The sequence below is a fragment of the Poromitra crassiceps genome (genome assembly GCF_964638095.1).
Source record: "Poromitra crassiceps genome assembly, contig: HAP1_SCAFFOLD_136, whole genome shotgun sequence".
Lineage (NCBI taxonomy): Eukaryota > Metazoa > Chordata > Actinopteri > Beryciformes > Melamphaidae > Poromitra > Poromitra crassiceps.
This window is the reverse complement of record NW_028152226.1, coordinates 462,801-489,798: the sequence shown is the minus strand read 5'-3', so window position 1 is coordinate 489,798 and position 26,998 is coordinate 462,801. Positions and strand designations below refer to the sequence as shown.

The following is a 26,998-nucleotide window of genomic DNA, read 5'->3' as shown; positions in this document are numbered from 1 at the left end:
GTTAGAGGGACATTCAGACAATTATAACTAATCAATTGCGTAAAAGGAAACTGCACCCTCAGGTACTCTTACACTGATATCATAATATAGGTTACAGTCTATCATTATTCTGTGATGTTCAATGCAAGGTCCATTACCAATAGTTGTTTTTTGAAGTGTTATTTTTGTTTGTTTGTTTGTTTGTTTGTTTGTGTGTTTGTTTTTTCCTGGGGCAAACTTTCCTCGTTGTGATGTAAGCACTCAAAAAAAATTTGCAAGGAGATACACTATGTACCATATTAATAAAAAAATAAAAAATTTAGACACAGCCAACATTTAATCAATTATAATTAATAACTAATTAATAACTCATTCTCATTACGTTTTCCAACTGCTCTTTGATGGCATCTTTACATTTACATAGACAACTATGCAGTCTTATTTTTATGTTCTTACCGTAATATGATTCTTACAGTTTGTCTTTTTAAAATAATTGAACAACAAGCCTACACCAAAATCCACAACATCTTCCAACTCACCGAGCACTCCTAAATCAAAGCAGCAAACTAACAAGTCAACTGGCTTTCCTTTCCTGTTGATATAACAAATCAATTAGCTCTCATTTCCTGTACATCTGAAGAATCAATTAGATCTGGTTTCCTGTTTGTTTCCTGCAGGATCAACATTCCCTGGCGGAGCAGCAGCCTTGTTTGTGGCAGCCCACATACACACATCAAACCGCTTCTAAAAGCTGCCTTATCACAGCACGTTAACCTCACATAAACACACCATCAACCCTGGGTCAAGGCAGGACATGTGTGTTTGTGTGTTTGTCTATGTGTACGTGTGTGTGTGTGTGTGTGTGTGTGTGTGTCTGTGTGTGTGTGTGTGTGTGTGTGTGTGTACGTGTGTGTGTGTTCGTGTGTGTGTGTGTGTGTGTGTGAGGTCTGGTACAGTAGGTAGGTACGGGATCGGGTGTCTGGGTCGTAGAGGTAAAAGCACTCGCCTACCACCTTTATGTGGTTACCTTTTCAGGTGTTTCAGGTGACTCAGCTTCTTCTTCTTCTGCTCCTCCTTCAACCATGTGCCATCCACACAGAGTACGCCCCCCTGAGGCTGTAATGGAACTTCAGCCTGCGGATCACATTTGGTGAAACTATCAAGCGTTTATCAATGGCTAAATCACTTTGCTAATTTGGATGTGAAACAACAGTGGGTACTAATTTCTACTAATAAGTACTAAATATGTATTCATATTTGACTAAGCACCTATAATGCTTCATACCTTTCCAGTGTCTAAGTCCAAAATGTGTCAAGACCTGACAATGATCAAATTAATTTCCCAGACCCGAGTAGAAAGTGAATTCCCGTTGATTTTTATGTGTCACAAAGTACATCAAAATCAGATTTTAATCTAGATAAATATTTTATTGTTTTCAACTTTATAGCAAAAAAATATTACAATCACCTCATGCCACATAAGTGAAATGCGAATGACAGAAGACCTGAAAGAATTACGCTGTGTGGAATAGCATTATGTATTTGGAACTGACTTAATCATTACTGTCATATGCATTTGAAAATGTACTTGAAAACACATTTGAAACCATAGATACATATTTGGACATCACAGTGACTGCAAAATAAACACTGGGAGTGATTTATGTGACCTACAACTATAGTTAAATAAATTAAACAAATAATCTCTATGTGAAAACAAAAACAAAATTCTTTCAGGAAACACATACAGCAAAACCACTGATAACACTGATACATAAACAATACAATCATCTCTCCCTTCCAAACATTTCACCTCAGAGAGACACGTGACACGGGCTATGGTGGTTAGTTCCTGATTTCTTTTTCAAAAAAATATACTGCATATCTATTTATATATATATATAAACAACAACAACAACAACAACAACAAATCTTTTGATAATTTTCTTTTTTTAGATTTCTAAAATACATCTATAATATGTAGAAACAGTATGTACAATTTCCCCCCCACAGTATTACGCAACGCTAAACAAATTCTTCTGAAAAGGGAAGAATAAATTAAGGTTGGAAGAGAAAACCTCTGTTTGCGAGGGCAGGGGATTAAGAGCTGATAGAGTCTGTCGTAAACGCATACACACACACACCTACATACCTACACACACACACACACACACACACACACACACACACACACACACACACAAATGACATACAGTAACGATGCAGTTGTGAGTATTGACGGTATTTGACATTCCTTGACGGTTCCTTAAAGGAACACTCCGCCCATTTTCAACCAGCTTTGTATCATTAGAACATCAGTAGTATATCAGTCTGTCATTTAATTTGACAGTTATTGAGTGTTAAAGTGTGGACCAGTGACATCACTGGTCCACACTAACTCAAATTAATAACTCATTAACTCAAATCAACTCTCAATAACTGTCAAACTATTCATCATTGATCTAGTTTGACAGTTATTGAGAGTTGATTTGAGTTAATGAGTTATTAATTTGAGTTACTGTGGACCAGTGATGTCACTGGTCCACACTTTAACACTCAATAACTGTCAAATTAAATGACAGACTTCAAAACCGTTTACAGTTTTCTGATATACTACTGATGTTCTAATGATACAAAGCTGGTTGAAAATGGGCGGAGTGTTCCTTTAATGTTTGAACTAAACTAATATCTATTCAGTCTACAGTCGGTTCAGCGAGATGGCACCTTCTCAAGAGACATTGGATGTTGAATGATGGACCGTCTGTCACAACATCAGAGCGTGTAACGGTCCATAATGTCCAATAAAAACTCCTCCGCTTGCCTTTGCCGTGTTTCTCACGCTGTACGCTCGCTCCGGGTTTCGCGTGCGCGTCTGATCGAAACCGCATGAAACCTCGTGCTCGGCGTTCCAACAAAGCCGCACGTTATTATAAAACTCCATGTTCATTGGGACCTCATGTTCTATTGACGCCGTTTAACCCAGATGACACCAGCAATCCGTGGAGTTTCGACTGTAGAGTGGCACTTCTGGTTAGACTCAAATTCCATGTTCTTAACCTCACAAGACATTTTTATGTTAATGCATGTTGTATTGTGAATGGACAATGTGACCTAGGATTCCATAAAACCAGCTCCAGCTGCAGCGGAGCACGCAAGAGTCTTTCAACAACTCCGGGTCCCCATTACTCTCCGCTAAGATCTCTTCTAGATCTCGTGATCCCGTGATCAGACCCAATTATGACACCTCGTTAATTTGTAGAACAAGTCCTCTACCATCGGGCGAGAACCTAGAGCAGCACGGTCCACGTCTTTCGGAGGAGTGTCAACAACGTGCAGAGAAACGTCAGTAAGGAAGATGACGAGGAGGAGGAGGAGGTCGATGACGAAGGTGTGTGGTGGTAGTTGTAGTGGCTGTGGACTCGGTCGGGCGGCTGCACTGTGATGTAACCGTTGATGATGCGTACCAGCGGGGGAGGCGGAGACTGGACCATAGTGCTGAGGGGGGGAGGAGAAAGGAGAGAGGGGAGGTTATTCAGACATCGATTTCCAGTCATTTCACAGTCTCTCCAGGAGTTGTGTGTGTGTGTGTGTGTGTGTGTGTGTGTGTGTGTGTGATTGTTGCGATCAAAAATGCTTGATTTTGCAGCTGCTTTACTCAACAAATTGCAACACAATTTTTTTTCTGTAAAATTGAAAAAAGTTGTGATTCTTTTAACCACTCCCCCCCCTCTTATTTATGTCGATGCTCCCCTCCTAACTACTAACTAATGGCAACCTTTTAAAAAAGGAATGCAATTTGCGATTTCTTTCTTTCTGTAAAATTTGCGGGAACTGGCAAAAATGGCAAGTTGCGTTTTTGCAGAGAAATCGTGGGAATCTTGACAAACTGCTAGCTCCTGCAAATATTGCGGAGAGCGGTTGAATTTGCATTAATTACTGCGATCGCACAAATCACGATTTCCTGGGGGGGACTGTTTTCCGTTATAACACACGCTGCTGCTTGAGGTTTGAGCTCTGTGATTGGTCGCAACGCATTTTGAGTGCAAACCGTTTGCTTATGAAGGGAGTGACCATAGCAATAGTCACAAATCTGACCCAGACGCTTGAGTGAAGGCAGACCGCCCGGCCCGGGACGAGGGGAAGAGACCGTCTTATTTCCAGACTGATTTCCTATTTTTAACGTGTTGCATGTGTTCTATCTCTGCCCTGCTAGGCCACTGCATTGTTCATATGAAAGGAAAATCATAGTCATAGTCTGCAGAAGTCTCCCTAGTCTCCCTTACAGTACGTTCCTATATTGTCCACAATGACCAGAGAAAAGATGGCAGGGACTACAGAAGGAAAACAATGGAAATAACAATGATGCCCGCGGGCTACAGAGGAGACTTCCAAGACAAAGGAAACCACTGCTAACATCGCATCGGCCAATTAAAAGAGATTTCACTGATACGTGGGTGACGGGAGTGCAACTCATTGGTCAGCTAAGCCAAACTCTCCATCTGTCTGCTCGCTCCCCTCCCCTCCCCTCCCCTCTCTCCGGGTTCACTTTCATACTCTCTATTTCGGTCTCTGTCTCTCTTTTCTCAATAAGACTATTAAAGGCAATTAAATGATTTCTGTTGCTCCGTTTGATGTCGGGCCCTGCGGCGCTCGTGTGGTTCTGACTGGGACCCGGCCAGGCAAAACAAACACACACGTTCCTGAAGTCTGGTCCGGCTGCCAACGCACTAACTACAACAGCGGGCAGAGCCACTTCACCCAGGATTACAACGCTAACTCCAGTTTGGTAGACAATTGGTAGCATGTTGGTATTTCTCTTTTTCTGGTTTCATTTTATTTCTTTATTGGGGGTTTTTCCCCTTTACAGAGTCGGTCAATGTAAAAAAAAAAAAAATCTACAGTATGTAAAGAAAAGGAAAATAATACAAAGGGAGAATATTAAATATTGTCCCACTTCCAATCTCCATCACCAAGTCTCCCTTTCGCCCCTCATCCCCTTCCTTCTCCCCACTCTGACCAAGATTTAAAAAATACATACAGGAATGAACACTGACATTGATCTGTCCACAGACAGATGGAGAAGAAAAAGAGAAAAGAAATGGGCTGAATATTAGAGAGACTTGTCACAGACAGCATTTATTGTTCAAATGAGTAACTGTGGGATATTAAAAGTGATGATTTAAAGCCACTAAATGTGATATTCAGCACGACTAGAAGCCAGCAATCCACTACTAGGCTATACTGTGTATCTGGCGAGACAGGCGAGTTATATTGTTGTGAGCAGTGAAAGAAGCCACACCCCTATCTGGAGGAAACCCCAGGGGAGCACAGGGAGAACATGCAAACTTGACAAGCCCACCTGGGCTTAGCAGTCCGCTCTGTCATGTATTTTACCCGACAAATCTGATGCTACAAACAGAATATAATGTCTGACTCACTTCGCCCAGCCCCCAGAGCAGAGAACCTGGCTGGCAATACAGTAGCCTGTATTGGGAAAAGTGCGTTTAGACAAGAAGATATAATTATTGAGAAAATATGCATATATTATGAATTCATTCACAAAGTAAAAATATGCAAATAATTTTGCACTGTGACCGTTTGGATCTTATATTTTAGCCTGTAACACACTCTCTCTCTCTCCATGGTCTTTTCTTTTGATCTGTGTTGTGTATGAAATGTGCTATGGACACAGACAGGGTCTAAAGGGTTTGGAGAGCAAAGTGTTGGTCAAGGCGAGGTGTAGCCAGCCATGTTTTAAAAGCCACATAAAATATATATTCTTTCCTTTTGTGAAAAGAAAACCTTTGCTGTCTCCGACTCACTGCTGGATACAAGAACCATCTATTCAAGTATGCAACAGGAACACTATAGATCCCAATGAACTTACCACAAGTTTGACACTATTCACCTTATTCCTGGACTTACGTTTCCCATGATTCTCAGCGGTTGCCGGTTGTCGACTTCCTGTTTAAAAAAAATTCACTAGCAAGTAAGTGCGCGCCGCTGTCAAAGAGTGGGAACATTTGGCTTATGATCCGAAATGGCTAAAAATAGTAACGTTGTGTGGTTGCATAGCGGCGATATTTTACAAAAACGAGGTGAATGTCAATTCACTCGTACTGTATGGGCTTATTTTAGCCGAAATTGCTAAAAAATAGTATGTGGTTGCATAGCGGCAGCTTTTGTTTTGAAGGCTAAACGTCCAAACCGGAACTCTTATTATTTGGTCATTGAACGTAGCTTTTTTTTTTTTTTATATATATTTTTTTTTCCCCAGATTTTTTTATCCCCCATTAGTGCTAATTTATATTTATCCTGGTTGCTGCTCCACCCTCTGCCGATCTGGGGAGAGCCGAAAACTGGCTCCATGCTTCCTCCGAGACATGGGCAGTTAGCCAGCCGCTTCTTTTCACCTGACAGGGGAAGCTTCACCAGTAGGACATAGCACGTGGGAGGTTCACGCTATTCCAACGAGTTCCCCTCCCTCTGAACAGGCGCCCCGAACGATCAGAGGAGGCACCACATCAGCAACCAGGATATTGCATGTTTTGGTGAAGGGGGTTCCTATATGAAGGAAACCCCCGGGAGGCACGGGGAGAACATGCAAACTCCACACAGAAAGGCCCTTTTGACGACCCCACCAGGGCAGTGGGCACTCGAGGACATGCGGACGGGCACGCATTCCTTCAGCGCTCACAGCGTCCCAGGTGGGAATCGAACCCAGGACCTTCGAGCTGTGAGGCGACAGCGCTTACCACTGCACCACCGTACCCTGAACGTAGCTTTAGCGGTCTCTCTCTTTCAACATTCAAGATATCTCCGTTGTACAATTATGCACGTGTGAAATTATTGTGCTGGGGGGCTCCATTACAAGACATAGGTAGGTACAAAGTCACAACAATTATTATGATTATTTTCAGTCGCATTTGCTATGAACGGTGCTGGGTGGAAACAGGCAACCGGCAGCTGGAAACAGGGAGGGAGGGTGTCATGGAAGTGCCCACGGTCTCATCAGGAAACTCGGGAATAGCTTCCCATTAAATTAGGAACAGTAATAGTTCAGAAGCTGTTCTTCAGTATACAAAAGTGCCAAAGTGTTTCCCTGTAGAACAAGTGCTTTGTGGAGAGAAACTCAACTGAATGGATCTGTTGATGATCTCATAACTGTGATGAAAAAGACAAACACATCTGCACCTTTCATTCAGTGTCCAAACATTTCACATCACGATTTCCACATCAACCTCAAAGTGAAGTGTTTTCATCACTGGCATTAAGCTCGCACTTCATATTTACTTTACTTTGATTGGCGCTGGCGAGCTACAATGCCTGCAGCTCTTGGCTTTAGTTCATAGATGGATGTTAAAGCTGACCATTATTTCAGATAACGTGAAGAACAGATATTTGAGGCGTCCTTTTAGCTTTATTTCTGTCAATAATAAGACCGTTTCAGAAAAGTCTTTTTTGAAGCAGGTTTATTTGGGTAGAGCTGTACTACACAAAGCTGCCAGCAGGTTTATTTGGGTAGAGCTGTACTACACAAAGCTGCCAGCAGGTTTATTTGGGTAGAGCTGTACTACACAAAGCTGCCAGCAGGTTTATTTGGGTAGAGCTGTACTACACAAAGCTGCCAGCAGGTTTATTTGGGTAGAGCTGTACTACACAAAGCTGCCAGCAGGTTTATTTGGGTAGAGCTGTACTACACAAAGCTGCCAGCAGGTTTATTTGGGTAGAGCTGTACTACACAAAGCTGCCAACAGGTTTATTTGGGTAGAGCTGTACTACACAAAGCTGCCAGCAGGTTTATTTGGGTAGAGCTGTACTACACAAAGCTGCCAGCAGGTTTATTTGGGTAGAGCTGTACTACACAAAGCTGCCAACAGGTTTATTTGGGTAGAGCTGTACTACACAAAGCTGCCAACAGGTTTATTTGGGTAGAGCTGTACTACACAAAGCTGCCAACAGGTTTATTTGGGTAGAGCTGTACTACACAAAGCTGCCAGCAGGTTTATTTGGGTAGAGCTGTACTACACAAAGCTGCCAGCAGGTTTATTTGGGTAGAGCTGTACTACACAAAGCTGCCAGCAGGTTTATTTGGGTAGAGCTGTACTACACAAAGCTGCCAACAGGTTTATTTGGGTAGAGCTGTACTACACAAAGCTGCCAGCAGGTTTATTTGGGTAGAGCTGTACTACACAAAGCTGCCAGCAGGTTTATTTGGGTAGAGCTGTACTACACAAAGCTGCCAGCAGGTTTATTTGGGTAGAGCTGTACTACACAAAGCTGCCAGCAGGTTTATTTGGGTAGAGCTGTACTACACAAAGCTGCCAGCAGGTTTATTTGGGTAGAGCTGTACTACACAAAGCTGCCAGTGAGGGCCTGGGAAGGCAGAAGGAAATCAGGTGCGTCGTGTGTGTGTGGCCATGCATCAAAGACAGCAGAGAATTACAGCAGTGTAGTCTCTCTCTCTCTCTCTCTCTCATACACACACACACACCCCCCTTAACTCTTTCTCTCTCTCTCTCATACCTGCAGAATCACACACACACACACACACACACACACACACACACACACACGCACACGCACACGCACACACCTTCTCTCTCTCTCATACCTGCAGAATTACACACACACACACACACACACACACACACACACACACACACCTTCTCTCTCATGCTCTCATACCTGCAGAATCACACACACTGACACACACACACACACACACACCCTCACTCTCTCTTTGGATCTGTGTTTTCTCCCACGCTCTCTCTCTCCTCTCTGTCACTTTGCTGTGGAAAGAAGTAGGCCTGGGAGGAGACCTCCCCCTACAGTGAACTCCTTCAACATGTTGAATATTACTGTAATATTAAAGTCATAGCTTGTCAGACATTAAAATATACAAACGAAGACGTGCACCAGGCACGCTTTGGAGCATATGCACACACACACACACACACACACACACACACACACACACACACACACACACACACACACACACACATGGGGGGAAAAGAAAAGAAAACACATTTGCAGACATAATGTATACAAACATGCTTACAAGCCCCATCTGTTCCTGTGGAAACAGGCTGTATGCTTGGATTTCTCAAACATTGAACCCTTTTTAACCCTGATTGTGTGTGTGTGTGTGTGTGTGTGTGTGTGTGTGTGTGTGTGTGTGTGTGTGTGTGTGTGTGTGATAATCTAGTGGATCCCAGAGCCGTATATATAGAAGACTTGCGACATCTCCATTCACTCCAATGGACCAGTTTTTTACTCTCAAGAGTTCCAGGAAGTAAGGTCCTGGATTAAGCAGCACTGTCGAGTTGCAGCAAAATAGACAGTTTGTGTTGTACTTTGAAAGGGTTTTTCATCCCTTGAATCAAATTGTACATTATCAGCTTTATTTTAACATGCAAAAGTAGCGCGAGACCCATTCCTGGCTGTTCATTGGCTAATGAGTCTCGCATTTTGGTCCTCCACTGACGCCACTCTCTCTCTAGACCAGAGGTTCTCAAATGTTTTTCAGCCAAGATAGAAAATATACCGGGGACCCCCTCATTCTGATTTGTGATTTTGGGCTAAGCTTAATTGTTTCCACGGTAACGTGCTTGACTTTTAATTTGATAGGTTTGTTATTAGAATGTAATCCATGAACCATTTTAGATTTAAAGCATAAACTTTTTTCATTGAACTATGAAGATTTTGCAAAAAAAAAATATATATATTTTTTTTTTACATTACATTTACATTACGTCATTTAGCAGACGCTTTTGTTTTGTCCAAAGCGACTTACAATATCACAATTTGTCAACAGTACAGAAAGCCACTATGCAACACAATCAATGACAGCCAAGATATTTTGATAGACTAGCACCATGTAGGAAGTAGTTTGAGAAGGAATAAGTAACATGTAGCATTAAAAAAAAAAAAAAATTAAATAACTGAAAACTTTTCGCGGACCCCCTGGCAAAGTAACACGGACCCCCATTTGAGAACCACTGATCTAGAGGACTGGAGCCATAAAACCATCCTACTCAGAATATTAAAATAGAGAGAGATTGAAGAAATGTGTTTAGGTGAGAGCAACAATACTGCTGACCTAGTCACTTTTACTGCGAAGCCTGAAAAATAAATATAAATCCCTCGTTAAATCCCTCACATTTTGAGTAATGCTTTACAGCTTCACTATTATGTCATCTTAACATCAAAATGAGTATTTTGATACAATGTTTGCTGCTTCGTTTGTTGAAACACCTTTTTCTCTTCCAACGTGCATCAGTCAGGCTATTTACTTGTTTAAATGACATTAGTTTGACATTTTTATCCGGAAGTTTCCATTTTGTTTTAGCTGACCTGACACTACTGCACCTAGGGCAGCCGTGAGAGAAGGGAAAAGGGAGGGGGAAGAGACAGCCTGCAGCCGTGGAGAAACGTGGGTTGAGAGTGTGATATAAAAGTTTAAAAGGCTGCTGCTGTTGCCCCCTGCTTCTTTCCTGGGTAACAAAAACACGTGTACTAGTGGGACTTCTGATGTAAAAAAGGTATAATGTTCCTCCTCCCGTGTTTTATTCCAACACGAAACACGCAGGAGGCTTCATCAGGTATTGACAAGAAGATCATCCAGATCAGACTAGTCTACACACATTTATTGCAGTTACACTTTCCATAGGCTGCCAGTCTGTGTCAGTTACACTTTCCATAGGCTGCCAGTCTGTGTCAGTTACACTTTCCATAGGCTGCCAGTCTGTGTCAGTTACACTTTCTATAGGCTGCCAGTCTGTGTCAGTTACACTTTCCATAGGCTGCCAGTCTGTGTCAGTTACACTTTCTATAGGCTGCCAGTCTGTGTCAGTTACACTTTCCATAGACTGCCAGTCTGTGTCAGTTACACTTTCCATAGGCTGCCAGTCTGTGTCAGTTACACTTTCCATAGGCTGCCAGTCTGTGTCAGTTACACTTTCCATAGGCTGCCAGTCTGTGTCAGTTACACTTTCCATAGACTGCCAGTCTGTGTCAGTTACACTTTCCATAGGCTGCCAGTCTGTGTCAGTTACACTTTCCATAGGCTGCCAGTCTGTGTCAGTTACACTTTCCATAGGCTGCCAGTCTGTGTCAGTTACACTTTCCATAGGCTGCCAGTCTGTGTCAGTTACACTTTCCATAGGCTGCCAGTCTGTGTCAGTTACACTTTCCATAGACTGCCAGTCTGTGTCAGTTACACTTTCCATAGACTGCCAGTCTGTGTCAGTTACACTTTCCATAGGCTGCCAGTCTGTGTCAGTTACACTTTCCATAGGCTGCCAGTCTGTGTCAGTTACACTTTCCATAGGCTGCCAGTCTGTGTCAGTTACACTTTCCATAGACTGCCAGTCTGTGTCAGTTACACTTTCCATAGACTGCCAGTCTGTGTCAGTTACACTTTCCATAGGCTGCCAGTCTGTGTCAGTTACACTTTCCATAGGCTGCCAGTCTGTGTCAGTTACACTTTCCATAGGCTGCCAGTCTGTGTCAGTTACACTTTCCATAGGCTGCCAGTCTGTGTCAGTTACACTTTCCATAGACTGCCAGTCTGTGTCAGTTACACTTTCCATAGACTGCCAGTCTGTGTCAGTTACACTTTCCATAGGCTGCCAGTCTGTGTCAGTTACACTTTCCATAGGCTGCCAGTCTGTGTCAGTTACACTTTCCATAGACTGCCAGTCTGTGTCAGTTACACTTTCCATAGGCTGCCAGTCTGTGTCAGTTACACTTTCCATAGGCTGCCAGTCTGTGTCAGTTACACTTTCCATAGACTGCCAGTCTGTGTCAGTTACACTTTCCATAGACTGCCAGTCTGTGTCAGTTACACTTTCCATAGGCTGCCAGTCTGTGTCAGTTACACTTTCCATAGGCTGCCAGTCTGTGTCAGTTACACTTTCCATAGGCTGCCAGTCTGTGTCAGTTACACTTTCCATAGGCTGCCAGTCTGTGGCCGCAAAAAACATCCACAACCCCCACCCCCCGCCTCATATCTAATACTTTTTTGGAATGCCTTTGGCTGTAGGTGTACCAAATGATATGCTTTTCTCACAGAATGCACAATTGTTATGCTTAACTGCCCCACTAAAAGAGAGCAGTTTCAGCACAGCAGGTTTCAGCACAGCAGACCACATCACCTTGAGAGCAGGTGCCTGAAAGGTGAGCTTGCTTTGCCAGCCGGTTAGTCCCTGCCCGGAGCTACTGGGAGGCCCAAACCCAAACCGGATGCTCACAGGATTTCCCAGCTGCTGTTCTCACATCCAAGACACTCATAGCAGCTGGCTGCAGCCAGCTGGGTCCTACAGCCCGTTTGGGCCCTACAGCATGTGTGTTGCTGTGTGCAGGCTGCAGCCAGCTGGGTCCTACAGCCTGTGTGTTGCAGGCTGCAGCCAGCTGGGTCCTACAGCCCGTTTGGGCCCTACAGCATGTGTGTTGCTGTGTGCAGGCTGCAGCCAGCTGGGTCCTACAGCCTGTGTGTTGCTGTGTGCAGGCTGCAGCCAGCTGGGTCCTACAGCCTGTGTGTGCTGCTGTGTGCAGGCTGCAGCCAGCTGGGCCCTACAGCCTGTGTGTGTTGCAGGCTGCAGCCAGCTGGGCCCTAAAGCCTGTGTGTGTTGCAGGCTGCAGCCAGCTGGGTCCTACAGCCTGTGTGTTGCTGTGTGTGTTGCAGGCTGCAGCCAGCTGGGCCCTAAAGCCTGTGTGTGTTGCAGGCTGCAGCCAGCTGGGTCCTACAGCCTGTGTGTTGCTGTGTGTGTTGCAGGCTGCAGCCAGCTGGGCCCTAAAGCCTGTGTGTTGCAGGCTGCAGCCAGCTGGGTCCTACAGCCTGTGTGTTGCTGTGTGTGTTGCAGGCTGCAGCCAGCTGGGCCCTACAGCCTGTGTGTTGCAGGCTGCAGCCAGCTGGGCCCTAAAGCCTGTGTGTTGCAGGCTGCAGCCAGCTGGGCCCTAAAGCCTGTGTGTTGCAGGCTGCAGCCAGCTGGGTCCTACAGCCTGTGTGTGTTGCAGGCTGCAGCCAGCTGGGTCCTACAGCCTGTGTGTGTTGCAGGCTGCAGCCAGCTGGGCCCTAAAGCCTGTGTGTTGCAGGCTGCAGCCAGCTGGGCCCTAAAGCCTGTGTGTTGCAGGCTGCAGCCAGCTGGGCCCTAAAGCCTGTGTGTTGCAGGCTGCAGCCAGCTGGGTCCTACAGCCTGTGTGGTGCTGTTTGTGCAGGCTGCAGCCAGCTGGGCCCTAAAGCCTGTGTGTTGCAGGCTGCAGCCAGCTGGGTCCTACAGCCTGTGTGTTGCAGGCTGCAGCCAGCTGGGCCCTAAAGCCTGTGTGTTGCAGGCTGCAGCCAGCTGGGCCCTAAAGCCTGTGTGTTGCAGGCTGCAGCCAGCTGGGCCCTAAAGCCTGTGTGTTGCAGGCTGCAGCCAGCTGGGCCCTAAAGCCTGTGTGTTGCAGGCTGCAGCCAGCTGGGTCCTACAGCCTGTGTGTTGCTGTGTGTGCGGACGGCATGACGAGTAGGGTGAGATGTGATATGCTGGCTGTCTTAGCCTGCAGCACAACACCAGGCAGTGTCAGTTTGAGTCTGTAACAAAGTCACGCCATCTTCCTGGTTCAGGCATGGGACCTAGACATTTCATTCCCCATTCGTTTTCCCACAGACGTTTCGGAAAATCCTCATCAAAAGAGTTGGTACTTGGTACTTGTTGAGCCGTATAGTCTATCCACCTTATCTTTGAATGCCCCACTGTAAAAAAATAATTGTGGGTACAAGGTCCGGTTTAACGTGACTTATTGTTGCAGCTTGCCATTTCCTTTGTTATACTCTTTGGCTGCAGACCCGAAATTATAAACCGGAAGCTGGAGTATGTTATAAAAGTTATAAATATAGTCACGTTATAAACAACTAACCAACGCTGGGGGTCCGTATGGAAACAGTGTTACTCGAAATGGTTAAAAGTTAAATCAATTTGGTCATTCAGTGGCGTTTTACTGCCATGTAAAGTAACTATTACGCTAGCCGCTAGCATTAGCCACAGTAGCCGACTACCCACAATGCATTACGTTATCCCAGCACCCGAACGACACGGCTGTAGAGCAGAATGGCTCTGCTGTAAAATCCTCATAGACGTTTTTTTTGTCAAGTTAAAACCATAGACTGTAAAACAGTCTATTACACCAGAAGAGGAAGAAGCACCCATCAGGCATCATGGCAGCTAGAAATAAGGTGGATAAGCCTCCCCAGTAAGCAAATGTTCAAGTATCTCATGCAGGTACCATGATAAACTTTGACAGTATGTCTTGTCCCACACTGTGCCACAGCAACACTACAATAATCTGTGCATTAATAAGGCAATCGAAGGAGACTTTTAAAAGTAACGCAACTGTTACTTTCCCTAGTAAATAATTACTTTTATTATGCAGTCATTTCTAAAGTAATTAAATTACTTTTTGAGACAAATAACTAGTAACTGTAACTAATTACACATTTGCAGTTAACTTGCCCAACACTGGTGGTCATCATCTGTCCCCCTCTTACCTCTCCTCGATGCGGACCCACAGGTCGTTGAAATGCCGGTGCCGCTGTTTCTTCTGCTTGTTCCTCCTCTTCTTCTTCATCATCCTCCTCTCGGCCTTCTCCAGCAGCACCAGGCTGTCCGCCGGCAGCAGCATGTGGGGCAGCGGCTCCTCCTCCAGGGGGCGCCCCTGCTCCTCCTCGTGGTGGGGGAGCTCGTGGAGGAACGGCTCCAGGGGCGGAGACTCGTCGTGGCCCCGGTCCTCGCCCCAGGGGAGACCCTCTGCCTGCGGGGAGGCGGGTCTGGACGACGATCTTCTGGAGGATGGAGAAGAGGAAAAGAGCTTTGGTCATACCTGAAGATTAAATAGAATAGAATAGAACTCCACATTGGCTGAGGTCAATTGCAAAAAGTATATATAAAATGATAAATTGTCTTTTAGTGTTAGCTCAAATGCATGTCATGGCATAGAAAGGCAAAGTGGAACATCACTTCCTGCTTCAGCACTGTACCAGAGATTTTCATCCGCCATTTATTTTCCCATAGACATTTCGTAAAATGCTTATAAAATAGTTTTACTTGGTCGAACCAAACGGTTCAGCTAACGCTATAATCGGGAGAGACCATAGAACATTTCACTTGGACCAAAACTTAAAAAAACAACATCGAAAAAATATGTTCTTTAAACCCGCATTTTTTTAACGATTTGGTCCCAGTGAAAGGTTATGCGATCTCTCCTGTTTCTAAATATATCTGTACCGTTTGGTTTGAACCAGTAAAACTATTTTTATACGCATTTTAGGAAATGTGTATGGGAAAATAAATGGCGGATGAAAATCTCTGATACAGTGCTGAAGCAGGAAGTAGGCGGTCACTTTGCCTCTCTATTTGCAGATGAAGTGGAGTAGAATAGAATAGAATAGAAAATAACAGAGTAGAATAGAATAGAATAGAATAGAAAATAACAGAGTAGAATAGAATAGAAAATAACAGAGTAGAATAGAATAGAATAGAAAATAACAGAGTAGAATAGAATAGAATAGAAAATAACAGAGTAGAATAGAATAGAATAGAATAGAAAATAACAGAGTAGAATAGAATAGAAATGTGTGAGGAGGATAGGGGGAGGATGAAACCAGACGTGGAGGAGAGAGGAACAAAAGAAGAACAGAGGGAATTGACGTTATATAAGAATGGGATGGTCACGGATGTTCCAATAACCAATACGCAATCTAATGGAAAACATCTCCAGGACTTTCTGGAAAACAAGATAATGTCCAGGAATGGGGAGAATGAGAGCGAAACCAAAATCCATCTTTTCGATGAAAAACACATTCGCTTCTTGACGAGCTACTGGCCGTCTCTAGCAAGGCCGCTAACAATCAGGAACCAATCGCACGCGTGTGCGCGCGCACACACGCACACACACACCCACACGCACACACACACACACACACCCACACGCACACACACACACACACACACACACACACACACGCACACACACACACACAGATGACAGAGAGATAGCCACCCACGCAGCGTGCCATGCTAGACTGCACTACACGCTTCACAGCTGGAGGTACGAGTTCTGCCTTATCTCGGCCGCACTGCAACACGTCACTGGTGGCTTATGGGAAATATACAGATGTATCTATGGCACAATCTAATCTACACATGGAGGGAAACAGCAGACGTAAGGTTGTTAACACACCGAGAGCGCTGCGAATATACAGCACGAAACTGCGATGCGAATATTGACCCATCTGTCAATCACAGCAACAGACGTGTACATGTCGGAGGCGAATTTCTGAAAAATCGACCTTGGTCCGAGAAAATAAACGCTCAGCGAAACTTCGCCGTTGGTATGCACGGTTGCATTGACTGATTCTGAAAATATTATTGACGTGCGAATTAATCGCACGGAAAAAAAAAACACTCTCGATGTGTAAAGGTCCTAACTGATGTATCTATGGTACAATCTAGATGGAGGAAAACAGCAGACTGACTAAGAGACATCATCAACAACAACATCCAGACATACCATCCCCACAAAACTGTTCCAGCAGAAACATATTGTCACATATGTTTTGGTGTGTGGTCAAAACCAAGGTGGTCTTGTTGCTTCAGTGCACTCATGTCGACGAGCACAGTGAGGCCTGCTATATATCAATTAAGCCTATGAGGAATATTCGATCCGCGCGCGCACACACACACACACACCCACACACACCCACACACACCCACACACACACACACACACACACACACACACACACACACACACACACACACACACACACACACACAGAAGGCATGAATATTTTGGTCATGGGTTTCATGCACTTTCTGCAATACAGTAAATCATCTTAAAGCTAAAATCATATCAGATGGGGGACCCTGGGACAAAATCATATCAAATGGGGGTCAGTGGTCTAATTTGGGTCAGTTTAGGGGTCCTTGACGTGAAAATATTTGAGAACCACTGTATTATATTTAAAATATTTGGTATATTTGTAACCAAAGATTCTGCCCCTGGGAGAAAAACAACGGCGTTCTGGATATGCGTATTTATTTTTCCTTCTGTGATCACCAATATCCACATCAGAACGAGCCCCTTATGTGATTAGCCGATTACTATTTACTAACTTAACTTAACTTAATATCCACATCAAAACGAGCCCCTTATGTGATTAGCCGATTACTAACTTAACTTAACTTAATATCCACATCAAAACGAGCCCCTTATGTGATTAGCCGATTACTACCGTAAATTCCGGACTATAAGACGCACCGGTCTATAAGCCGCACCTTCAAAGGTGACTATTTTTTTCTTCTATAAGCCGCACCGGTCTATAAGCCGCGGGTGTTTTGATGTTTAATTACCATATGAAAGGGTTCGTGCACAGAGAGGAATGTCGGGAAAGAGATCGCTGTTTGGGGAAGCTCCCATTTATTAACATTTCAACAAAACAAAAGTCAGGTCACTAATCCCCAGACAAAATCACACATTGTGGTATTTTTTGTTTTTTTTACAGTGCACACAGTGTCCGCGGTGTGGTGAAAAGAGGGCAAGAGAGGAAATTAAAACAGAAGTGGATTTATAGTTAGAAAGAGTGCTAAAGAAGAGAGAATTCCGTTTTTTATTTTTTTATTTTAGTTACTCACAGTACTATTGACCAGTCCAACTCAAAAGATATTCGGCAGTTTCACTTTGAGCTCTTGTTCCGCCGCTGGGCACACAGTGTCCGCGGTGTGGTGAAAAGAGGGCAAGAGAGGAAATTAAAACAGAAGTGGATTTATAGTTAGAAAGAGTGCTAAAGATAGTCCGGTCTGGTTATGACGAGTCTCGCTGGGTACAGTACGCCAAAGCGATATCCATTGACTCGATGATGCTGTTGTATGTTGCGCGTTTCTGTTGCACCAACGCGGAGAGGTCCTGCCCGGACGAAAAAGCGCGTACCCTCCCAGGTGAGGGGCTTCTTCCCCGCAGCCTGGAGGATGAGTTGACGGTCGGGCCAGCGGAGTAGGCAGATGAAGATGGCCCTCGGTGGCAGGCCGGGGTCTGGACGTGGCCGAGGCGCCCGGTGTGCCCTGTCCACCTCTGGTGGTTTCTCGCCTTCCTTCAGGTCCAGGATGTAACACAGGATTTTGCCACGAAAGCGTCCATGTCACCGATCTCAGCTCCTCTTTTACATTGATCAGGCGAATGTTATTTCTTTTACTCCTGCTGATTAAGTCATCAACCTGCGTGTGCAGGGTTTCGATTTTGCATTTTATCCATTTTCGGACTCACTGTGTTGTTTTTGTCCTCCAGTGCGCGGATGCGCTTTTCCGCATTATAAACTCTGTTCACGGTTGCCTTAGTTTCTTTAGTGAGTGAGTGGATGGACTTCTGCACGTTTTCAAACTTGTTTTCAAGCTGCTCAAAACCTCTGAGCGATGTCGGACTTAATCGATAGTGTTTCACGGAGTAAAAGTTTAGCCCAAGCGTGTATCTCCAGCCTCCAGCAGGTGAGTCATTTCCTCATTCATGGCGTGATTGCTTCGTCTTTTTCTTTCTGCTTACCTGTGTTGTGTTATGTTATGTTATGTTATGTTGTTAAAAGAGGGCAAGAGAGGAAATTAAAACAGAAGTGGATTTATAGTTAGAAAGAGTGCTAAAAAAAGAGAGATTTTTTTTTTTTTTTGGAAAAAATCCATAGATAAGACGCACCGTTATATAAGCCGCAGGGGGCAAAAAAGCCCAAAAAACGGGAAAAAAGCCGCGGCTTATAGTCCGGAATTTACGGTAACTTAACTTAATATCCGCATCAAAACGAGCCCCTTATGTGATAAGCCGATTACTAACTTAACTTAATATCCACATCAAAACGAGCCCCTTATGTGATTACCCGATTACTAACTTCACTTAACTTAACTTAATATCCACATCAAAACAAGCCCCTTATGTGATTACCCGATTACTAACTTCACTTAACTTAACTTAATATCCACATCAAAACAAGCCCCTTATGTGATTACCCGATTACTAACTTCACTTAAAGTCGAGCTGAACCCAAGAATGACTTTTCTTTTCTTTTACTTCAAATACCTGGGTATGCAGTGCACCTATTTAATAATGTATGCAAAACAAATCACAACAATCTAATTTCTTTAGTTTTTCACACTTTTCACATCAAAAGTTCGTTTTTCAAGATTTCATTGATAACAGTGATTTACAGTTTGCTGACGTCACCCAATACTATCAAATTTCTACCCCATTTCAACCAATCATATCACGACATGCAGCTGTCAATCAAATCTTCATTTCTGGATAATTTTCTCTTCCAAATGAAGTCGAAAATGGCGCCTAGTGCCTGTCATCTGGCAGAATTCCTATCCCATAAACTAACTACTAACTTGGCCAATTGTTAGAAACATGGATAAAAAACAAAAACTATAATCTCTAAGAATGCAAAGAAATGTAACTGGCTCGTTAAAACGCGCATTCCAGGGATAGCGTATCGTTATAGCAGCGATAATGGCGCGCGCATCCGAGAGCTTGGTTGTCAGGGGTCGCACTTTGGAGATTCCAGGCCGACGTGCTGCACTCTCCGCTCGGCAACACGAAGGCAGCTGGCTGCCTGCGGCTCGCTGAGCTCCACTCCTCCCGTCAAACGGCTCTTCCCGAGGGGAGCGCCACAACTACTGAATCCCACTCGATTTGGAGGCGGAACACGCCAGGATTGGCCAAAGCCCAATCCAGTCCCCAGAATTGTCAAATAAAATCATCGACATGATACTATGACCCGCCTCTCAACTTGTCATCTTAGACAAACTATGTTTTCAGTCTGAAACGGACTCATTATGCACGTGACAAACAGGTTCAGTTCGACTTTAACTTAATATCCACATCAAAACGAGCCCCTTATGTGATTACCTGATTACCAACTTCACTTAACTTAACTAAACTTAATATCCACATCAAAACAAGCCCCCTTATGTGATTACCCGATTACTAACTTAACTTAACTAAACTTAATATCCACATCAAAACAAGCCCCTTATGTGATTACCCGATTACTAACTTCACTTAACTTAACTTAATATCCAAATCAAAACGAGCCCCTTATGTGATTACCAGATTACTAACTTAACTTAATATCCACATCAAAACGAGCCCCTTATGTGATTACCCGATTACTAACTTAACTAAACTAAACTTAACACATTGAGTGCCAGCCATTTTTTCAACCTGTAGGTAAGTTGTGCCAGGTTTTTTTTTGAGGATTCTGGCTCATTTTACAACAGCCGAGGATCTGTTTTCTGTTAAGACTTCGTGAACACCAATCATCTAAAAATAACTAATAGAATGTGTGCTTTCTCTGTCTAAAAGAGTTAGTTTGCAGAGTTAGTAGTTATGTAGATATTAGCCGTTGAGTACAGCATGGTTTTAGCGTATGAGACAGCAAGCTGAGATAATCGCAGTTTTGTGAAATTCAGCAGAATAGTCACCTGCCTGTGATTGTGGGTGCCTTTGGGCGAGTCTGTATACTGTATTGTGTGTGTGTGTGTGTGTGTGTGTGTGTGTGTGTGTGTGTGTGTGTGTGTGTGTGTGTGCGTGTGTGTGTGTGTGTGTGTGTGTGTGTGTGTGTGTGTGTTCGCGCGTTGCTCCGCGGCTCTGGGGGGAGGGGATCTCTGTCCGTTCTGTGTGTGTGTCTCCGGGCTCCTCCCTCCGTCTGTGCTGCTGGGAGTTTCCAGCGAGTTGAGCAGCCTCTCCCTGGCAGCGAGTGTGGATAGGTCTCACTGTCTCTTGGGTTTGAGAGCCCCGATTAAGCCCCGTGCGACTCTAGGCTTTATGCTGCTCACCCAGTCCATTTCTGGAACCCCCCACCGCAGCAGCGCGAAGCGTCCCCGCCTACAGTATGAGAATGAGGCTCCTTCGTTTCTGACTGTAAAATCGCCAAGCCATTTCCGCGGGAGGCGGCTGCTTTTGGTCCACGGGTCCGTGGCTGTGGCTTTCTCTCTGTCTCTGTCGCCACTTAGTGGTCGGTAAAATAGATTATACACATTCTCTTGCTCCAATAGTTATCTCGAAGATGTAAAAGGGGTTGATTGATGTCCCACCGTCAAAAAAAAAAAATGTTTATGTAAGACGAGTTAGCTCGTCCTTGGCACTCAAGCGCTGGATTATGTAAGACGAGTTAGGTCGTCTATGGCACTTAATGTGTTAATATCCACATCAAAACAAGCCCCTTATGTGATTACCCGATTACTAACTTCACTTAACTTAACTTAATATCCAAATCAAAATGAGCCCCTTATGTGATTACCCGATTACTAACTTAACTTAATATCCACATCAAAACGAGCCCCTTGTGTGATTACCAGATTACTAACTTCACATAACTTAAAGTGTAACTAACCCCCAAAACACTTTTTTTCAGCTTTTAACCAATATATATGACTTTGGGGGTGATGTGTGAAGAATTCTGGTCAGAATTTCCACATTTGACACCAAACTGTTGCCATTCTGCCATTTGTATCATTTTTCAGCAGCATAACTGGCATAAGCGCCCTCTAAGGGTGGAACACTGCTTTTTTTTTTTTTTTTCCTCAAATGAATGGGAGATTTGGTACAACCTGACGTCAGGTTGTCCCCAAAGACTATGGGATTTCAAGATAATTACTCCCCTACCCCCCCTGTACCCTTTCGGCTCCTCAGAACTCCAAGCCTATTCCTATTGAAGTTTGCTCTTAAAATACTGAACCAAACGTCGTCAAAGTTGGCACATGTCTTAATTATAGTTAGTTTCCCGCTGAATGTGTCACTACTTTATTAATATCTTACCTGGATAAGCTCGAATGATGATGTATATATTATCAGTCCGAGTTGGAAGCAGCTGTCTCCAGCCCAGGCAGGCGGGAGCGGGCGGGAGAGAGTCGTACTGTAAAACCTCATGCACTAGCGCCAAGCTCCGGGGGCGCGCGCAGCAGCAGCTGGGCTCTCTGTGCTCTGAGAGCAGAGAGAGCAGTCTGATATTTCCGCAAACAAATATGGTCGCAGTTTAGCGCACATGTAAAATATAACGCTATACTACGACGTGACAACGTGACAAAGCTTCTCTAAACACATCGGCTACTATCATATTTCCCTGCATCCCTCCTACTGAGATTATATCGGTAATGATTTTGGACAGACTGAATGCGCGGAGGAGGAGGAGGAGAGATCTGCAGCTCTGCCCTGAGTAGCCCTGAGAGACACTCGCCTCGCTCCGACTACTGTGCCCGTCTGTGAAAAGCGTCCTGTCCAGTCGCACCTTCGCAAACAGATGCGGGATTCCCTCAATCCTGTACCCAATCTCAGACTGTATTCTCTAAATCGCACACCAGCTATTTCTGTCTGTGTTTGTTTGTTGCTCCGTGAGGTTAGAGCGCCCCATGCATGCAGCAGGCTGTTTCGCCAGCCGGGGTCTGGCAGGAGGGAGGAGGCGCAGCCTGCACTGCGCTGAGAGGAAAACTTTTGCACAACTTTTAACAAGAATCACGAAAAGCCCCCAAACTAAAATGAAAAAGGGACTATATGGCAACTTGGACGAGGGAATGACGTAGAGAAATCTCGCATTGTGTTACCCCAGAACGGGGGGTTTGTCGTATTGTGTGGTGTGCTGCTGTAACGAGCCCACGTCACTTTGCTCTCGTAACGTAGTTTGAGACACTGCCATAGAGATACATGCAGAAAAATAATTAAATTTCTAGTTCGCCACTGAATTACCAAATTGATATAACTTTCAACCACAAACAGGCCACCAGCGTTGGCTAGTTGTTGATATTTATAAAGATATGGCCCCTCTCAAATAAATTATTTTTGAGGCAGTAGGCAAACTGTAATGGCGTCGTTTTCCGAAAAAAAATCTTGACTTGAACACAGCCAAAGAGTCTAGTATAGACAAGAGTATATGTCATTTCTTGGTTTTTTCCATAGGTATTTTCAAATCACTGTTCTAATACATATCTAGGGGGTAAGTCCTCCTTTAAGCTTAGGGAAATCCTCCTGGTCATTGCCAAAACATGTATGACAGAAGTCAGACCTCCCATTGCCAATGTGAATGTGGCTCTCAGAGGTGAAGAGCTGCATACCTCTGGAAAAGATCTCACATCCCACAGGATTGAATGACTATGTGAATGGTCTCTCTATTTTCACTCATCTAATGCTGTGAAGATGATGTATTTGTACGTATTTTTGTCTCTTTATCATCTTATTTACTCGTTTTTTTGTCTTGTATTGTGAACAACACTTTTGTACTGTCATTGTATACGTTTTACATAATGAAAAACCAAAATAAAATGTATTAAAAAAGGAAAATAATAGAACAGAAAATGACATCACTTTACTGTAATGCACTTATGCCACATCAAGATATTACGACATCCAAAATCTAAGAAGATCGTCTCATGTCACAATATCAATAATATTGATATATTGCCGAACTCTACTTTGGAGTCAAAGATATACATCTCGTAATGACGGGTTGTGTGTGTGTGTGTGTGTGTGTGTGTGTGTGTGTGTGTGTGTGTGTGTCTGTCTCACCAGGGCCATTGCCAGCGCGGAAAAGCATTGACGAGCCTGTTGGCTGTAGCAGGCATTGTTGTTGTTGTTGTTTTGTTGTTTTTTTGCATTTTAATAGATAGGACAGTAGGCAGACAGGAAAGGTGGAGAGAGAGAGAGACAGAGAGAGAGAGGGGATGACATGCAGCAAAGATTGAGGGCCTGTGTCCTGGTCGCTGCACTAGCACCCTGGTCGGTTGGGGCGCCTGGTTGGGGCAGAATGGAACTGGTGAGAATAGTGTGATCCTCCCACGTGCTACGTCCTGCCGGTGAACCTCCTCGCTGTCAGGTGAAAAGAAGAGGCTGGCAACTGTGCATGTGTTGGAGGAAGCCAGCTGCTTCTTTTCACCTGACATCGAGGAGTTTCACTAACAGGACACTATTCCACACAGTTGCCCTCCCCCCCCGAACATGTGCCCTGATCGACCAGGGGAGGCACTAGTGCAGCGATCAGGACTCATAACCCACCAGCTTCCCACCCGCAGACACGGCCAATTGTGTCTGTAGGGACGTCTGACCAAGCCAGAAGTACAGCTGCCGGGAACTGGACGCCAGTCTCTGTGGTGTTAGGCGAGTGCTTTTACCTCTACACTACAATACCCAGACACCCCTATTTTTTAATGTATGTTTTTGCTGAATCCTTTTCTAAGAACCCAATTACCCCCACAGGGATTGATTCCAATGTAATCATATCTAGTATTATGGCTCTAGTGCTGTCTCTGGTGTCAGTGCAGTGTGGGTGAGTGACGCGTGTCCGTGGGCCTCACCCTCCTGGCTCCTCATGCTGACCATGAAGCGGTCCAGCTGGCAGCGCAGGAAGTTGTGCTCCTCCTCCAGCTCCTCGATGCGTTTCTGCAGCCAGGCGTTCTTCTCCAGAGCCACGTACAGGTGAGCCCACAGGTTAGAGACCAGGATGAACAGACTGTACTGAGAGGGAGGCTCTGGGGGAGGAGAGAGGAGAGGACATAAGAGGAGAGGAGAGAGGAGATGAGAGGTAACATTGTGGAGAGAAGAGGTTTATAAAGTGGAGGGCAGGCCTCCCCAGGAGGGCTCCAAACAGTTTCAGGGGAGGCTCAGTGAATGGAAGTGAACAAATATTACATTAGTTATCAAAATGAGATCACATAGCCTGTAACATACAGTAACTTAGCTCTGATGCTCAGCTCCTATGCTGACTAGCCTAGCCATTGTTTACACTGAGGACACATGCGTCTCACACTAGAGCAGGGGTGCCCAAATTCTTTCCCATGAAGGGCCAAAACTCAATCTGGGTGGAGGGCCGAGGGCCAAAAATAGACGTTGTGGAATTACATTAAAATGTATTGTGTTTTATAGAAAATTAACATTCTAAATCTAAAATAACATTTCAATATAATAATCTACTTTTTATCTGTTTGGTAATTGTAATAATTTGCAATTGGTTATATATATATAAAAAAACATCTGCATTTGTGGGGAGCTTAAACATTTAATCAGTAAACACCCAGTTAAAAACAGTTGTATTTTCCACCTTTGTAATCAAGAGAGAAATTTGACTTAATTCACAACTTGAAAAATCCTCAAGGTACTTTGAAAATCAGCTTTATTGTCCATCTTTTGTAAAAAATTTGCCATGACAATTTGCAGGGATGCAATCTCAGGAGTGAACACAGTATCCGCAGCCACATTCAGACACTGTCGGCCAGGTCTTACTCGAAAAAGAGATCTTGGATCTCAAGTAATTTTCCTGGTAAAATAAAGGTGAAATAAATTTCACTTGGCCCGCGGGCCCCAAATTGGTCAGCACTGCACTAGAGGCATCATCTACCTGTGTGTTCCATGTTGAGTTCTTGGCTACAGCCTAGTTGTGCTCTCTCACAATGTTGGCTTGCATGACGGCCCTGCATAGAATAGTCTAATAGAGCACCGCAGGAATGAGTCCAGAAGTAGCATGGAAGGAGGAAGTCCTGCACTTCCTGGATCTTACGGGGAAAGTTCAATTTAGAAGGGGATTTCACTTAAATGCATAAAATAAGGTCTGTGGTTAACAACAGTTTATGGGAGTGGTCATTTGGGTTCACCAGGATAATCTTCACAAACGTGAATCACTTTATTATGACTTCTGAAACGTAAATGCGGTCGGTGAGTCGGTGTGTAGACGTGCGTAGACCGTCGATCACCTGCTGTTCACACACACACGCACGCACACACGCACACACACACGCACGCACGCGCACGCGCACGCGCACACGCACACACACACACACACGCACAAACACACACACACACACACACACACACACACACACAAACACCTGTGGACACCTCATATGCATCCAGATACAAGCCACCGCCCCCACCTTCTTTCATCTGCTGTTTCTTTCATCTGTGTAATATTGCAAAAATTAAATCAGTTCTCTCTGCAAAAAATATGGAAACACTCATTCACGCCCTAATTTCCTCATGCCTTGATTACTGCAATGCCCTCTTTACATGCCTCAGTGATGCCAACTTGTCCAGGCTTCAACTGGTCCAAAATGCAGCTGCAAGGCTTTTAACCAGGACAAGCCGTAGGTCTCACATCTCCCCCATTCTGGCCTCCTTACACTGGCTGCCAGTGAGACAGAGAATTTATTTTAAAATACTTTTAATCACTTGTAAAGCTTTGCGAGGCCTAGCCCCTCGCTATATCTCTGAACTCCTGAAGCCATATAATTCAGTAAGGCCACTCAGGTCATCGGACCAAGGACTGTTAATTGTCCCCCGAACCAGACTCAGAACAAAAGGTGAGCGGGCTTTCTCGTCCATAGCGCCGACACTGTGGAATCGCCTCCCCCTAGGTATGAGATTGGCAGACTCAGTGTCCACTTTTAAATCGCTTCTTAAAACCTATTTATTTAAACAAGCCTTTTATTAATTTTATCCCACTCGCTTCTTTTATTTTTATTTGTGTTGCCTGATTGGTTTTAATTTTTGTTGTTTTATGCGCTGTTCCTTCACATGCTATTGTGTTATGTACCTGTTGCAGTTTGTGCCGGTTGACGTTTTTCTAGCCTGCTTTTTGTGTACTTGTTGGCTAAATTTTGAACGAACCTGCTATAAATCTGTTTTTATTTCCTGTATGTAAAGCACCACTTATTTCCTGTATGTAAAGCACCACTTATTTCCTGTATGTAAAGCACTTTGTGATCCATGGATTTGAAAAGTGCTATATAAATAAAGTATTACTTACTTACTTACCTGCTGCTGCTGCTGAGTGAGACATGTAGTGCTCTGACACACACACACACACACACACACAAACACAACAGAGCTGTGGTGGGTGTGTGTGTGTGTGTGTGTGTAGACATGCCGTACCGTCGTGGGTCATCTGGTAGGCAGCAGGTGGCCGCTCTGCGCTCTCCTCCAGTGGAAACGAGAAACGACACCTCGTATGCAT

The 26,998-nt window shown here is 44.4% G+C and overlaps 1 protein-coding gene across 1 annotated transcript; it reads right to left on the bottom strand.

Moving 5' to 3' along the window:
* Positions 1-1,002: 1,002 nt before the first annotated feature.
* LOC310770632 (uncharacterized protein) lies at positions 1,003-26,998 on the bottom strand (the record flags this gene model as incomplete). The annotated part of the gene is made up of 5 exons (XM_083663375.1): positions 1,003-1,113; positions 3,279-3,474; positions 14,513-14,806; positions 24,348-24,447; positions 26,917-26,998. 5 exons carry the CDS (start codon positions 26,996-26,998, stop codon positions 1,003-1,005), a joined length of 783 nt encoding a protein of 260 aa, XP_083519501.1.